Genomic DNA, 17,152 nt, shown 5'->3' on the forward strand with positions numbered 1-17,152 from the left:
TGGGGAAATCTGAATAAAGCTTGTTTAGTTAATAACATTATTCCAATGTTAATTTCTTGGTTTCTTGGTTTTAATAATTGTACCATGATTATGTAAGATGTTAACATTAGGGGAAATGAGGTGAAGGATATTTAGGAACCTCTGTACTATCTTTGTAACTTTTCTCCAAGTCTAAAATTATTTCAAAATAAAATGTTAAAAATAAAGTTGTTGTGATTACCATGTTGAAGTCTCTTCTTTGATTGCAAGAAACAGAAATCCAATTAGAACAAAAGAGAGAAGGACAGAAAGACAGGAGAGAAGTAGAAAAGGAAGGAAGAAAGGAAGAAAGGCAGGAAATTAGTTATAGGAGGTGTATTAGTTTGGGTTCTCCAGAGAGACATAAACTATTGGTTTTATCTATACATATATAGATACATGAAAGGGGATTTATTAGGGGAATTGACTTACGTGATTACAGCAGCTGAGAAGTCCCACAACAGGTCATCTGCAAGCTGGAGAGCCTGGGATGCTGGTAGCGTGGCTCTCAGTCCAAGTCCAAAGGGCTCAGAACCAGAGGAGCCAATGTTATAACTTAGTCTGAGGACAAAAGTCTGAGAACCTGGGGGGTGGGTGCTGGTATAAGTCCTGGAGTCCAAAAGCCAGCAAGTCTTGAGTTCTGATGTCCAAGGCAGCAGTGTCTATCCAGCCCTCTGAAGAGACCAATTTGCCTCCTGTACTTGTTCTGTCCCAGACCCCAGCTGATTGGATGGCGCCTACCCATTGAGGGCTGATCTTCCCCACCCAGCTCACTCAGACTGACATGCTAATCTCCTCTGGAAACACGCTCACAGACACACCCAAAATAATGCTTTACCAGTTTCTAGGTATTCCTTGATCCAGTCAACTTGACACCTAAAATTAACCATCACAGAAGGGTTGAACAAAAATAAGCCCTAGACCTTAGAAAGAAACATATCCAGGGATGCCAATGGCACCAAAATTCCAGTTCTACCTTCTATGTCTTTACTTTTTCCTGCTTGATATCAGCCTCTGACCGCAAAACATCTTCTTTATGAATGGGAAAATTGGCTACCAATGGCTTATGAGTTTTACATCTTAAGCCAACAGAGACTGATTGATCTCAAGACCCTGGGGCAGTGTTGTAACACCAGATCAAGGGTTCAGATCCCCATACTGACCAGCACCTAAACAAAACAAAACAAAAAGGCCCTGGGTACTCCTGATATTTTGAAATACAGTATATATACATATTTGTTCTTCATCCCGTTCCTGGCACAAAACTCCTAAAATTCTTAAGTCACCAAAGTGATGACTGTCTTTTCATATACTAATAAGATGGCTGATCGCTGGCAGCCCCTGGGTAGCTTCAGTTTCTTTGGTTTTGTTTTGTTTTGGGTTTTCTTTTGGTTTGTTTTGTTTTGGCAGCTGGCCAGTACAGGGATTGGACCCTGGACTTTGGTGTCAGGACCATGCTCTAACCAACCGAGTTAACCAACCAGCCCTCCGCAGGGGTAATAGTATTATAATTACCATTTAACAGATGAGGAAAGTGAAACACAGAGAGACTTAGTAACATAATTAGAGGGCCCTCACTCATGCAATTAGTGGCTGAAAGTGAGCCGAAATGCCGGTTATCAATCTAGCTTTACTAAAGGAAAAGAATCTGCCGGCCTGCGCTCAAAATGGAGGACAGCACCAGGTGCAGGGGTGGGAGAGCTTATATAGACTGTAAGGAAGGCTGACATAATCCGGGAGGAGTTTGATGCTGGTGTGGAGGAGTTTCTATTTCTTAGAAACCGCGAGGTTTCTCATAAGGGAAAGGCTGGTAGCCTTTTTGTGCTGAGTGTGTGTAGGATGGCGCCGGTCACGTCCAGAACTTCAGTGGCTAGCACAGATAATAGGAAAATTCATTGCCGTTCCCTTTCATAATACACTTTCGCACAATGACGAAATTGCCTGACACATTCCCCAGAACGTATCCCTGTCGTTATTGGCTCAATAAACCCTATGCTTTATATTTGGCTCAGTTTCCTTTAGGTCAACACAGCCAAAGGAGAACAGAGACTGAGGGGAGTAGAGGCCCGGGTTCTAGTCTCACCTCTGCCACTCCACAGCCCTGCGATCCCAGGCTCTTGCTTCAATTTCCTCCCTGATATCTCGAGGGATGCCCAAGAGACAGATCTCTTGGGTTCAAAGGCAGCCTGCACCAGTGCAGTACGGTGCGACACTGGACAGGTTACTTAACTCCTGGGTCTCCGTTCTCCCTTCTGCTAGATGGTTTGAAGGGGTAACCGAGAAAAGCTGTGGGATAACCCCGGGCACCCAGGAAGTGCTTGGTAGATGCTAGCAAATATCGTCCTCCCCGAACACAGCTTTTTGCTCCACACCGCACCTGGCAGAGACAGCGGGAGGTCTCTACGCATCGCCCGTGCCCCCAACTCCGCCGCTGGGTCGCGGGCAGCCTGTCGCGACAGCGGCGGTGCATTGTGGGGCCTGTAGTGCGGGACTGGGGTTGGGTGGGTGGGTGGGCGCTGCCGCAGCAGTCTCAGCGGGGCCATCTTCGGCGGGCGGACTGCCTCAGCCTGCGCAGCCCATACCTGCGCCCCTCACCCGGCCCAATGGCGCCGCGGCCGCTGGGCCCCTTAGTGCTGGCGCTGGGCGGCGCCGCGGCCGTGCTCGGCTCGGTGCTCTTCATCCTCTGGAAGGCCTACTTCGGACGCGGACGGGAGCGACGCTGGGACCGGGGCGAGGCCTGGTGGGGCGCGGAGCCTGCCCGCCTCCCCGAGTGGGACGAGTGGGACGTGAGTGCGGGGCCGGGGCCGTGGAAGGGATGGGTAGGCCGGGGCCTGTGCTTCCGCACGTGTGGCCGAGGGGTGTGACCGCGGTCCTGCGAACGCCAGAAGCGCTGGGGTTGGGGGCTTGGCCGCCGCAGCCCGCAGGCCCCGCGCGGGTGGGCACGCGGCGGGCAGCCAGGCAGTCGTGGAGTCCGAAAACCGAAGAGTAGGTGTGCGTGCTTGGGTGTGTGTGGCGCGGCCGTGCGACGTCGCAACACTCGTGCTTCCCTGCCGGCGCCGCAGATCGGAGTGCGCGTCCTGGGAGCACCGCGGGGCCCGTGCCGGCCCGGCTCGCGCCCGCTCTGCGCCTGCGCGGTGCGGGAGGTGGCGCGGCGCCGGGGATGCCGGGAGCAGCCCTCCGCCGCCTCCCGGGGCGGTAGCGAGTGGGGCGTTTCCCCGACGCGGCAGTCCCAGTGGTCCTGGGACGTGGGGCTTTTAGACTGAGGAATCTGAGGCTCCGCGAAGGGAAGGAATTTGCCGAGGCTACTTAGGGAAACGAGAGCGGAGTTTGGAATGCAGGACTCCAAAAGCAGAGCTCGTCCCACTCCTCCAAACCATGCCTGCCTGTCCCCGGACGGGTGGAGGGCGGGGATGTGCACTTCGGTGCTTTCGGTCTTCCCTCGGGAAGGGCCAGGCGGGAGGTGGCCGACCGCAGCCTGACCTCTGCTCCTCAGCCCGAGGACGAGGAGGACGAGGAGCCGGCGCTGGAGGAGCTGGAGCAGCGCGAGGTGCTGGTGCTGGGGCTGGATGGCTCGGGGAAGAGCACGTTCCTGCGCGTGCTGTCGGGGAAGCCACCGCTGGAGGGCCACATCCCCACCTGGGGTTTCAACTCCGTGCGGCTGCCCACCAGGAACTTCGAAGTGGACCTGCTAGAGAGTGAGCAGACACCCCCACCCTATTTTCCTATCACGTCTGCTGAACCAGGCCTGGATTCTTTGGGGGTTTGGGGGGAGGATAAGGGGCTCCAAAATGTGTATCTAAGCAGTACACTCCCCTCTATGAAGTCCTTGCCACGCTTACCGGAGGCACAGGATATAGTCCAAGCTCTTATTCTGGCATTTAGGACCTTTCATGATCGGGTCTCTTCAACTGGGTCACCTGCCCCTCACCCCTACTGAAGATACTAACAGCTAATGGTTTCCTATGCCAAGCATTTGACAGGCATTGCTTAATAAAATCCTCCCAACAACTCCATAAAACTAGAATCGTCTACTGCCCTCATTATATACGTGAGGAAACTGAGGTGCCACAAGTTAAATCATTTATCCAGGTCACACGCCTTTGCAGTCTTCTGTCTGGCTCTAGGCACTTACCATAGTACATTGCTTTTTTTTTTAAGCACCATGCTACATTGCTTTTTTCTGAAGGGTACTTGCTAGTCTCTTTTATCTCCTGTCCTGTCCTTCACATGCACTATTCCCTCAGTCTGGAAAGCCATTCTTCTCTTGAGAAGCTGCTACTCATCCTTCAAGATTTAGTTCAAATGTGACATCCCTGTAAAGATTTCCCTGACTCCCAGACTAGGTTAAGGACTCCTCTGGGCTCCCTTCTGCTGCAGTATTTGCCACATACCAGACTGTGTCCCTGACTAGGCCACAGGCACCTTGGGCATAGACAGATCTGATCCATCTCTGACCCTGAGGGCTCAGTGCTGTTGGGCAAGTGATCAGACAGGGTCTGAGGAGGCCCCTGCTCTCAGTCCCAAGCTTCTTGGGATTTTAGAAGACGATGGCAGAGAGGGTTCTGGGAGGGCAGCAGTGTCTAGCCATGGGCTTGGTGGGAAGGGACAGGTGGACTTCCTGCCAGCCAAAAGACCTGAACCATAAAGACTAGGTAGATTTAGTTAAGTGCTAGGTGGTAGGATCAGACTCTGAGGGCCTGAGTGGGCTCAGTTCCTCTGGTCTCTGGCACTTGCCTGCTGGCCTGGCCATGTCTTTCCTCCCTGATTGTAGCAAACATTGATATTCACCTAGAATTGTGGTCCTTTCAACAAGCTTTCTCCAGTTCCTCCTCTTGTGCCAGGGCCACAGGTCAAGAGGGAGCTCTGCACTTGAGGCCTTTTCCATCTGGCAGAGACAATATCTCTCTTCCCCCAATCCTGGGAGAAGGGGGTGGGTATTTTTGTGTTACTTGGGGGTGTGATAGGTAAATATCCAGGCTCAATAGGGTCACTCAGCCTGGATTCAAACCCAGATCTCCCAATCAAGTCCTGGGGCTTTCCTCTCCCACAGCAGTGGCTTCACTGCATTCCCCTACAGCTCCTGGCCTGGGGCCCAACAGAGAATGGGCCCTTTGTGGATAATTGATGACCGAATAAATGAATTTGACACTTTGATGACTGTTCCCTTCCCCCCACCTCCTAAATCCAGTTATTTTCTGAGTCTGTCAACTGTATCCTCCAATAGATTCTGTTTCCGTCCACTTCCCACCTCCACTACTGCCTGCCTGGTCCAAGCCACTGTCATCTTTCCTCTTGTTACTACAACAACAACCTCCTCACTGGCCTTCCTGCTTCCATCTCTATCTTCAGTGTCAGCCAGAGGTATCTTTCAGAAACCCATGTCAGAACATGTTACTCTTGCTTAAAACCCTTAAGGGGCTCCCCAAAGTCTCATTGTGGCCTAAATGGTTCTTTGTGGTCCACCCCTGGCCAGCCTCACCAGTCTGTCTTCTTCCTCTCCCTCTAGTGGTATCTCAGCTGCCCTGGCCTTCTTTCTGTTCCTCAAACACATCGAGCTGCTCTTCCCTCTGCCTATAATGTTTTTCTCTGCCTCTTGCCATGGCTAGCTCCTTATCATCATCCCAGACAGCTCACATGCCATCTTCTTGGGGAGACCTCCCCAGATCACTCGGTTCAAGGCCACCCCCAACCCACCCCACCACGCCTCCCAGCCACTTTCCCCTTTTGTGTTTTATTTCCGTCCTTTCTGAAATGTGTTTATGGTATTGCTGTGTCCATCCTGGTTAGGGAGGGAGTTCCTTGAGACCAGGGCCCCTGACTGCCTTGCTCACCTCTGTATCCCCAGCACGTAGAGCAGTGCTTGGCACCTAATAAGCACTTAGTAAATACTTGTTGAGTGCCTGCTATGTGCCAGGCATTGTGCTGAGGGCTTTGGGTGGATCCAGAGGTAAGTGCCTCTAACTCTCACAGCTTAGAGTCCACAAGTATCAGAGCATATCCAGAAACACTAGGATGCAGGGTGACCAATGGGGACTGTGCAGAAGGGCAGAGAGGAACCAGGTTGGGGGCACTATATGGGCAACCATGTGTTGGTAGGATTGACTATGGTGTTTCTAAGGGAAGAGAATGGGATGACAAGACTGAACGGGAGAAACCGAGTAGAGAATGGCTGTGTATAGGCAGGGTAGGGGGTCCTGACTTTTCTAGACATTGGGACTCCTGGCTTCTGATCACAGCTATTACTGATGGGAAGAAGCTAGGAATTGGCAAGAGGCAAGGAGGTAGACTAGGAGAGAGGACTGAAGAGTATCATTTACTGAGCACATATGTGCCAGTCCTATGAAGGGTGCACTGCATATGGTACCTTTGAGTTTTACTGCAAGATGTTCAGTGAGGAGGAGACTTAAAGGGAGCGACTTGCCCTGAGAGACCCAGCTGTCAGAGCTATAGCTAAACACTGGTCTCATTAGCTCTTTTCCTTGCCCCTGGCTGGTGGAGTTTTGGGAAGCTGGAAGTGGAATGGGGTTGGGGATATGGCTAGAGAGCCAGGGCCCAGGAACAATCTGAGCTAGCCCCTGACCTCTCCTCAGTCGGTGGCAGCCAGAACCTACGCTTCTACTGGAAGGAGTTTGTGAATGAGGTGGATGTGCTGGTGTTTGTGGTGGACTCGGCTGACAGGCTGCGGATGCCATGGGCCCGACAGGAGCTTCACAAGCTGCTGGACAAGGACCCTGACCTGCCTGTCGTCGTGGTGGCCAACAAGCAGGTGAGGGCCCTGTGAGCCTGGCTCAGGCCATTTGGACTTCTTCCCACAGATGCCTGGGCAGGGGCAGGGAGTGCAGGGTGACTTGGGCCTGGGCGCATGGCCTGGAGAGCTTGGCTGAGATATTCTCCGCTACCTTTTCTACCTATGCTCTTTCCTTGCCCCTTCCTCTGTCTTCCTGCTTCTTTGCCTCCTTATCATCTGTCATCTGGAGAGATGAGAATTATTATTAAGTACCTACTATATGCCAGGCATGGTTCTGAATGACATGTTTTATTTTGCTTCCATTGATCCTACAAGGTATGGGATACTATTCCCATTTTACAGATGGAGAATCTGAAGCTCAGAGAGGTTTTGTGATCTTCCCAAGGTTGTACTCCTTGAGAGTAGTGTAATTGGGATGTCTAACTCCAAAGCCTACACCTTTTCCATTCTGCTCTGCCCTTGCAACTTCTGGCTGTACATCAGAGATCTAAAGCTGGGAAGTACTAAGAAGTAGAACAGGTTAAATAATAACAACTATCATTTATTGTGTACTTACAGTATGCCAGACAGTGCTAAACACCTGACAATCATGACTTCACTTACTACTACAAAAAACCCACTATAGGCCTTGCTGTTATCCCTAAATGCCTGAAATTATGGCTAGTATGTGGCAAAGCCAATACTTGAACTCAAAGTTCCTGCTCTTAACCACTGTGCTATCCCTTTCCTGGATGCCAGAGAGCTGCTCTGGGCCCAGCAGCCCTCAACATCACAGACTTAGGTGCCATACTCAATACCATGTGAAACTGCCACAGTACAGAGCCCTGTCATTTCCTATGGTCTATCCCTATGCATCTCCGAGAGCTGTGGAACATGTTTCCAACCTGGCTTAAATAGAAGCTGTACGTCTTTGATCTCATATTCCCCCTGCATATCAGGAAATACTTGACAGTCATTTATAAATAGGGTGACCATATGTCCTGGTCTGCCTGGGACAGTCCCCATTTATGCCTGTTGTTCTGGTATATCTATTTTAATTTTTATTTATTTATTTTACTTTTTTTTTTTTGGTGGCTAGCCAGTAGAAGGATCTGAACCCTTGATCCTGGTGTTATCAGCACCACACTGTAAATAAGTGAGCTAACTGGCCAGCCCAAGGTAACTATTAATAGTGTCCATTTTGAGCCTTAGAAGTACCTTGGACAATGAATTCTATCATCATCCTATTTATAAACTAATCTATAGCAGTTTTGAACTTACAAGGGACAACATCTAAGATCCTTGCATTCTATGATTGCTCCAAGAATTATTTTAACCTTAGGCCAGTGTTGAAATTAAAATGTACCACCACCAGCCATGCTGTGTAGTGTCCTCTTTTCTTCCTCCATCTAGTTTCCAGGGGTCTTGTCTGGAAGTAACTACTGTAACATCTTTTCACTATTGAGTTTAGGAAACTGAGCTGGGATTCCTATAAGGGTCAAAAGGGTGGGAGTATATTGGCAGACACTGTCAACTGTCTTCTGACCAGCTTCTGTTTTACCCCAGGACCTGAGTGAAGCCATGAGCATGGTGGAGCTGCAGCAGGAGCTGGGCTTGCAGGCTATCGATAGCCAGCGGGAGATTTTCCTCTTGGCGGCCAGCATTGCCCCTGCTGGACCTGGTTTTGAAGATCCTGGCACCGTGCACATCTGGAAACTGCTCTTGGAGCTTCTCTCCTAGGCTTGCTGCCCAGCCCTGGGGACTACAGCTCTGCTGCTGCTCCTACTTCTTCATTGCCAGCCTGCACCTGGGGCAGGAGCCATGTGTCAGCACTTCCCTTCTCCCATCCTTGCCCTCTCAAGAGCAGGGCCCAGGAAAGGCCAAGAACTGTGCAGAAGCCTTCCTGGTGAAGTGGCCGTGAAGCTGAAGCAGGGAGGTGGGTGAGGCAGGGAGTGGAAGAGAATAGTGTCTGGCTCATTCCAGCCTGGAATGTGGATCGATCCAGCTTTCCCTTGTCTTACCTGTACAGTGAGATGCTCAGTGGGCTCAGTCCTCTCCTCCCTGCAGGTCCCAGTGGTTTAAGAACCAGTGTGGATATCAGAAGTACTCCTGGAGCCACAAGGTCTCCCAGTCTAGACTGTTCCCTCCTGGTGACTTTATGCCCTTCTCATGTGGGCAGGTTCTGGGCAGTATGAAGTGAGCCCTTGCTCCCAGTCCTACATTTTACTGCAGCCCAAGCTCTGCCTAACTGGTTTGTGGCCTTGTGCAATCTCTGCCTCTCTGGCCCGAGGGTCATTTTTAAAGGGAGGTGGTTTCTGTGATTTTTTTTTTTTAACTTGGAAATATGAAGTGCTAGGATGAACCTGGATATCCTAGCAAGGAGCTTTCTGAAGACCTCTCTACTTCCTCCCAAGCCAAGGGCTGGCCTGCTAACCTCTCTTGACTTCAGTTTAAGTGGTATTCACAAACCAAACAGAAAAAGTGAAGGCTATTTTTCCCCCCTAATCAGGAGACAAGCTGCTGCTCTGTACTAAATGTGCCAATGCTTGTGTTTACATAAGTCTGGGGAAGGAAGGAGCCTGTGTCCGTGGGAAGAAGACTGTCAGCTGGAGCTGGGCATTGGCCTTGGAACTTCATTTTATTTATTTATTTATTTATAAAAGGAACAGGCCAAAATTCTAGGCTCTGTTTCTAGGTGCTTTTATCAAAACCTCAGATTGTCCTAGAAAAATTGGAACTTTGAGGAAAATAGCTAGAATTATGAATGACAATGAGATAACCTACAGGTGTTATTGGAAACAAACTGTAGCCTTCCCCCCACCACCCCTGGCCTCTGGGGCTATAATTGATGTCATAATACTTCACATTGCTTTATATTAATTTAAACTCCATCATTTTGCCAGGTATCTTGAAAGGTTGCACACCCCTTCTGGGTAGATAATAAATGACTCTGAGAGAAGAAATTTCCATCATATGAAACCAGGTAAAAAGATAAGGAAATTTTTTCATCATATGAATCCAAAGGACAGGAAGAGCAGACCAGCCAACAGAGTGACCTTGGTCATATCACTAAGCCCTTCTGGACCCGTTTATTCCCCAGCAAAAGCAAAGTTAGACTGAATTTCAGGTGTTCTCTCCAGTGCACATTCCATAATTCTCTTGTGCTCCATGATCAGCCAGTTTAAGGATGATCTCTGTATTGACATTTCTTGTTGGTGCAGACAAAGAAGAAATGTGATGTGTCAGGCCACTGAGTAATCAACAACCACAAATGGACTTTTTTTAGAGGAGCTATCAAAGTCAGTTCGCTTTCTAATTGAGAGTAGAGATAGTGTGCCTTTGTTTCATTTGACATTTACCCAGCATGCTACAGTTCCATGTTAAGTCCAGTGCAAGAAGAGGCATGCAGAGGGATGGTGGGTTGGAAGCTTCAAAGTCCAGAAGTGAGTGTGATCATTAGGAGAGTGGCCCACTGTGCCCCTGGGCTATGGGTACATCAGAATAGAATCGCTGTTCTTTGAAATGCTGATTCACTTTCTACAGTAAGAAGTGATTTATCTGCTTTTATATTTAAGAAATGGCTTGGGTTTTAGAGTAGCCTTTAAACTTTGCTGGGAACTTTCATTTTGTCATTAGAAGAGAGAAACTTCTTTGTTCTATGAACTCCCCCTTTTCTCCAGTGCTTGAAGGTGTTAAAAGAAAAACCTTAGACAAGCTAACTTTAACAGTTTAATTGAGCAGGAAAAGGGTTCATGAACTGGGTAGCACTCAGGACCAAAAGTAGTTTGGAATGCTCAGTCACACAAATGTATTTACAGTGCAGGCTGTATCAGTAGCCATAGAAATGGAAATGAATACATAGTTAGCCCGATTGGCTGCAGCCTGGCCTTATGTGGACATGTTTTGACAGCCTTCAGGCCATGATTGGCTGAGACTAGGACACTTGTTACAAGAGTGCACTCTTAGGTTGCAAGTTGTTTACACATTAAGTTAGGTTACAGTTCATTATGAAGTGAGGCAACTTTAGGCCAATTATTACATAATTACCTTTGGTCAGCCTCAATTTTGAGAGATTGATCAAAATCATGGGCACTGACACCATGTTCTGTCACCATCATGATGGACTTGTTTGATCTCAGAGTGGAATTCACAGTTTACAATGTTAAATTTGTTAGATGATTCTTTATGTCTTCTCCCTGTTTTTTAAACCATAATGGGACCATTTGAGATACAAAGGATGACTGCATACAAATATGTAAGACTACAACACATCAGTGAGGCTGTTATGATGGCTATCAGGAGAGTAATATCAAGAAACTGAAATGCATTCCTTAACTGGAGTCTCCACAAACTGAACTGATCAGAAGCAAACAAATCCAATTCAGACGATATGATTCAACAATATTCGAGTCCAAGGCCACCCTGTTGGCAGACCCTTTGGGGAATAATAGTCATTAAGGACCATAGTTCACTGTAAAGCAGCCTGACTTAAAGAAGTATTCATTTTTGTGGTTAATCTGGTAACACAAGTCATAGTGACCTGGAGACCCACTAAAAGAAACAAAGATAAGAACACCTTCAAATAACCAAGCTTGCCATCCACAATTCAGGATAACCATAGACCAACTGCTAGCTGTTATGCAAACACATATGTTTCTTTCCCCTGAGAAATTTCCTTAACGTATTCCAGTGGCAGTATTTAGAGAAATAGCAATATCAGCCACCTTTTAAAAGAAGCTTCCTGGGCCTGGCCAGTTAGCTCATTTGGTTACGGTGCAGTGTTATAACACCAAGGTCAAGGGTTCAGATCCCTGTACCTGCCAGCTGCCAAAAAAAATAAATTAAGCTTTCTATTGTAGTAAAATCGGAAAAGATAAGTGCAATGTTCAGTTTTGTTCAGCACCATATACAAGCCCCCAGTATGGGCCAACAGGAGATCTAAAACTGTGTGATATATTTCGTTAAGTGTTTTTGTTGAACATGAATGTTCTCATCTGTCAGGATGGCCTCTAGGTATTTGAATCCCTGGGAGGTCTAACTGGCTACAGAAACCAAAATTTTCCACAATTTATGCATTAACTTTTAATTCTATGCAGCCAGCCCCTTCTGCCACCAAGAGTGAGTCCCCAGGAACCCCACTGGAACCTTTTCTCAGTGGAAGCTAACAATGTTGTTACTTGTATTTCTGTTGTTTATAACAGGATATCTGTAACTAGGTAACTTATAAAGAAACAAAATTTATTTTTTACAGATTGTAGGCGGGGAAGTCCACAGTCTAGGATGCTCATCCATTGAGGGCCTTCTTGGTGGTGGTCACCAAGGATGACACAGAGTATCACATGGTGAATGGGCTAAGCAAGAAAGCTAACTTCATTGCTCTCTTTTAAAGCCATCAGAACCACGCCCATATCCACCCATTAAACCATCAATGGATTGTGAGGGTACAGTTCTCACAATCTAGTCAACTCTTAAAGGTCACATGTTCATAACACTGTTTCAGTGGGGATTAAGTTTCCAATCACGAACTTTTAGGGGACACCTTTGACCCATAGCAGTACTAATTTCAGTTACTGACTGCTTTGACCTCCCATTATGACAAATACAGGAACTCTCAGGGAAAGCTATTTGGAAGGCAGGAGTGAACCAGGCTGAGTAGCAATATCTGAACCAGTGAGGAGGTGGAACAGAGTAAGCAAATTCTCCAGACCCAATAGTGGCTCTTGGGGGCTGGAAAAGGAGGCCACTTGGTGGCATTTGAACAGGAGTCAGTTATATCTGCTCACCCATAAGTCTGCTAGCTCCTGAACAAAGGCCAATGAGAAACTTATTCATGTGGTTGCCTTTATAGCATTCTGTAAAAGTGCATAACCAGGCTAGCCAGTTAGTTAAATTGGTTAGAACATGGTGTTGATAACACCAAGGTCCAGGATTTGATCCCTGTACCAGCCAGCTGCCTCCCCCCGCCAAAAAAAAGATGAAAAGATGCACAATCACACTGAGTGGAAATGGAGTCTGCTGGATTTAATTTAGTGAGATTATATAAGCAATTGCTCACAGCCACCTAGGTAGTTCCCAGGAATGAGTACATGATGCCTGGAAGCACAATATACCCTGCGCAAGTAGCACCCAGACAGGTTTTCCACATTTGGCAGCAATTATATTATTAGAAAGGTCAGGGTACCACCTCCAAGTGTAGGAAAGCAAGTAGTGATGTTCAGAATATCAAGGATAGCTTTCCACGCTTCCTTTGGTATTTCAGGGTGACTCTCATTGGGAACACAGAAAACCACTGGCATTAATGGAATTGTTCCCTGAGTTTGGGGCATTAATTCACAAACCCTACAATCACTCTGGTTTCTTGCTAAAGCATTAGCCTTTGCTAAAGCCATCTAGAGGTTATGATCTCATGGATTTTTTTGAGGAAAGGGAAAGGATTAGGACAACAGGAAATAGGAAAGAGAGGAAAAAAGATAAGGCTTTCGTGATGGCAGAAAAGTCTTGATCTGTGATCTTGGGAAAGCCGTTCACATCTAAGATGCCATCATCTCCTGGGGAAAAAACCACCTCATCAGCTTAAAGTCTCCAACAGGTGTACAGTTCCAGGACTCTGGAGGGGCCCTTTTGAGCTGTGAGATGTGGACCAAATGTTCAAGGTGCTGATGTTGTACTGTAGTGTGGAGACACTAGTCTCCAGCTTCTAGATTGTTGAGAGTTTGATTGTCTTCTGTGTTTCATGGGAAGCTGGTGAAAATATCCTTTGGCATAATTCATTAAAGCCTTGCAGTATTTAGTCATATCCGAGTTTAAGAGAGTAGGAGATACATGAAGTTCTCTTACCAGGGTCATAGACCTTCCAATAACTATTTCATCAGGGGTCAATCTGTGTTTCCCAGTGAGAGTGGATCTGATTGCTGTCAAAGCCAATTGTAGTACTTTGGGCCAAAGCAGTCAAATTGATTTAGTTAATTTTGTGAACTTTGGTCTTCAAATGTCATTTGTCCTTTCAACCTTTCCAGAAGACTGAGGGTCATAGGGACAATAGTAATACCATTGTGTTTATAACACCTTATTTAACTATTTTATAATTTGTTCAGTCAAGTGGGCATTATCATTGGGGATTTTCCCAGAGATGCCCCATAAAGGCAACACATTTTCTAATTTTCTTAGCTTCCTTCATACCATCAGCTTTTCTACATGGGAAGCTTCTATCCAACCAGAAAAATACAAAATATTACAAGAACATATTGATACCCCATTGAGGGTAGCAATTGAGCGAAGTCCATCTGTAAATGTTCAAATGGCCCATCAGGTGGTGGAAATATATTTTGCTTGTTCCATGGTGAGTTGGGGAGTGCAGAGTTTTTAACTATGGAAGCTTCAGAGACTCAGGAAGGGTCAGGTGGCCAACAGGGCCCTCTGTGAGTCCACACTTAACATTAAATTTATATCCTTCCAGATACTAATTTTGTTTTTCCAAATCAGATGCAATGCACTGCTTGTTAGATAGGTAGTTGTTAGATAAGACAGTTGACTTTGATCAGTCTTATGGAGTTCATTCAAATTACACATCCTAACCGTTTCAGCACTAGCTGACTTAGCATAAAAATCTGCCAGGGTATTCCTTTGATAATCAGGTTCAGTTTTGCAGACATGGGCTTCAATCTTAATAAAGGCAATTTGTGATAGCAACAGGATAGCAGAAAGGAGTTCATCCACTTGGATTCAGTTTTTAATGGGAGTTCCAGTAGCAGTGAGAAACCCTCTTTGTTTCCTTCCATAGCATGCCAAAATCGTGGACTACTCCAAAAGCATATCTGCTAATTGTATAAATATTTGCTGACTTGCCTTTAGCTGCTATATGACAAGTTTGGGCAAGAGCAAATGCTCTCCAGGTTGAGCCAACTTAGGGATGAGTCTCCTTTTCAGTTAACTTTATTTTGGGTTGTAACAGCATATCCTGCCAAAGAATAATTTCAAATGATGTTAGTCTACTTGTTTAAAAATTCATTTAATAGACTTTCTACAGCATGTGGAACTTGCAAAGAAAGTTTATTCCCTAAAACCAGCTCAGATGAAGCCTCTAACTGGTCTGGCTGCTGCCACCAGTGCCTTTAAACAATTAGAATATGCTTTAGCTACTGAGTCTAATTGAAGGTTATAATATGAACTATATAACATAAACTGTATGTGTACATTTTCCCCCATGCTATTGGGTAAAAACTCCTAATGCCTGCTTGTCATACTTATGAATGAACAAGGTGAGGGGTTCAGTATAATTTGGAAGTCCTGGATCGGCTGTATCTGTAACTTTGCATCCTGGTTTATGTTTCCTAATTAGACTGCTAAGTTGAGAACTAAGTCCATTTATGTAGAGAGCAGGTAATGCCATTGCTGTCCCTGTAGGTTTCACAAATAGTGTTTCTAAACAAGCTGTACAATCTGAAACTGATTTATCTTTTTTTTGTCTGTGAGAATGTATAATTGATCAGATTTTTGTGGAAAACCTTAGAGATTGAATTTAAAAGATTTTCTGCAATTCTAGCTTTTTTATGCCCTTCTTTTGAGGTTTTGGAGGGGTCTTTAATATCCTCAGGTTCTCTATATTCTTTTTTTTTTTTTTTTTTTTAAAAAGATGACCGGTAAGGGGATCTTAACCCTTGACTTGGTGTTGTCAGCACCACGCTCTCCCATGAGAGCTAACTGGCCATTCCTATATAGGGATCCAAACCTGTGGCCTTGATGCTATCAGCACCACACTCTCCCGAGTGAGCCACAGGCCGGCCCTAGGTTCTCTCTATTCTGTTGTTGCCATTCATTTTTGAGCTTTACCAGGTCCCAATATCATGTGGGTAAATTGGTAAAGGTTAGGGATTACTGGATTGTAAGATCCCATTAGGATTCCAAATTCCTTGGTAAATTTCTGAGGATTTTTTCTTGGATTAGGGAAGTCTGTCATAATGGCTCTAAGCTCAGTTCTAGACAATGGAGTGAAAGTGGTTACAAGAGGCAGTCCTGGTTGATCAGAGGGTCTCACTTATGTAAGGCACTTGTCTAACTTGCCCTTTTTGCATATCCTCAAGGTGAAAAGGTAATTGAGCAAAAAGGTTAGTGGACTCAGCTTGTTGAGGTAAAGGTGGATAGAGAGACAAAGCAGTCGGGGTTCAGTAAAGGTACAGTCCTCTTTTGCCATGTCCTCAGAGTGCTGCTATGCCTTTCACTGGCTTTTTGTAAAGAATCTTTTGGGGGGAACACTTACTCTATTTTATGGAATAACATGTTGCCCAATTCTAGAATCACTATAAAGTCAATTGAGATCTTTAAAAAATAAAAAAAGAATCTTTTAGGGAGGCAATCGTTGACTAGTTTAATCTTTTAGATGCTTCTGCATGCCAATTAAAAATGCATCCCATTGTTTTTGTGGGTTTTTGATCCTTTCTTTTCTAATGTGCCCCACAAATAAACAGTTTTGTCTAAATTAAAACTTCCATATTGTGGCCATTTAAATTCTTAAGTTGTTTCTAGTAAGGTTAACCCATTTTTCTAAAAATATACAAGTTCTGGGTCTATAATTCTTATACATAAAATTAGCTGGAGTCTCAGATTCCTTGGATTGAGACAAATGCATTATCAAAATGGTATATACCCAAGGCCTCTTAACTGAATCCAGTCAATTGTCAGACCCAATCAGAGTGCACTAAAGGTCCAGGTGCCACCCCCTCTGATACTTGTATAGGTTATAAGCATTCTAGTGGTCTATGGGTGTGCCTCACTATGTTTCTGGTCAACAGCTGCACATCTCTGGTGGAGCTGCTGGCCTATCCTCCAGGCAGTGTGCCAGACAGTGCTTGTCTGCTCTGTTTTCTACCATGCCTAGACTGGGCAAAGTGGGGAAACAGGCCTTAACAGCATCACCTAACTATCTGGCCTTATGCTTTTACCTAGCTGCTTCTGAATATGACTTTCTGATTCAGGAGCCCAGATCGCTTGATCTTAGGAACCAGTCCAGTTACCTGAAGCTTCTCGTCTCAAAGTGAGGTCCCTTATCTAACCTGGGTGAAACTGTATTTCCCCCACTGCTGCAACCTCATAACTGTCATAAGCTGAGCTTGGGAACACAGGGTTAAATGTCGGGGCAGCTCTCATGTTCTAATGAAGACGGCTGGAAGGAAGGCTCTGGATCTGAGAGCAAGTGGCACTGGCTATGCAGTGTCCGCTTTTCACAGGGAAGGGAAACCTCCACTAAACTTAGCAGTAAAGTCTGTACCTGGATCGTTCACTTGGCACTTTTCCTGTTGCTCTTCCTTTGGGAAGAAGCCACGCTAGCCCAGAGTGTAGACATTTGGATGGTTGGGGTAAGATGGTTCTTGACGCTGCTGGGACCAACACCTTGGACTGACTGCCCAACCC

At 46.2% G+C, this 17,152-nt stretch overlaps 1 protein-coding gene across 1 annotated transcript; it reads left to right on the forward strand.

Annotated features, from left to right (window-relative positions):
* The first annotated feature begins 2,621 nt into the window (after positions 1-2,621).
* ARL10 (ADP ribosylation factor like GTPase 10) lies at positions 2,622-8,760 on the forward strand. Its single transcript, XM_063088106.1, has 4 exons — positions 2,622-2,804; positions 3,512-3,713; positions 6,609-6,784; positions 8,312-8,760. The coding sequence occupies exons 1-4, from the start codon at positions 2,622-2,624 to the stop codon at positions 8,483-8,485; spliced, it is 735 nt and encodes a 244-aa protein (XP_062944176.1). The 3' UTR covers positions 8,486-8,760.
* The last annotated feature ends 8,392 nt before the right edge of the window (positions 8,761-17,152 follow it).

This window comes from Cynocephalus volans, chromosome 2, assembly GCF_027409185.1.
Source record: "Cynocephalus volans isolate mCynVol1 chromosome 2, mCynVol1.pri, whole genome shotgun sequence".
NCBI classification, from domain to species: Eukaryota; Metazoa; Chordata; class Mammalia; order Dermoptera; family Cynocephalidae; genus Cynocephalus; species Cynocephalus volans.

Bases quoted from the DNA above. Each gene is read 5' to 3' on its own strand.
- ARL10 (XM_063088106.1), top strand. From the start codon at position 2,622: ATGGCGCCGCGGCCGCTGGGCCCCTTAGTGCTGGCGCTGGGCGGCGCC. The intron at 2,805-3,511 runs GTGAGTGCGGGG...TCTGCTCCTCAG, and splicing joins CCGAGTGGGACGAGTGGGAC to CCCGAGGACGAGGAGGACGA. The intron at 6,785-8,311 runs GTGAGGGCCCTG...GTTTTACCCCAG, and splicing joins TCGTGGTGGCCAACAAGCAG to GACCTGAGTGAAGCCATGAG.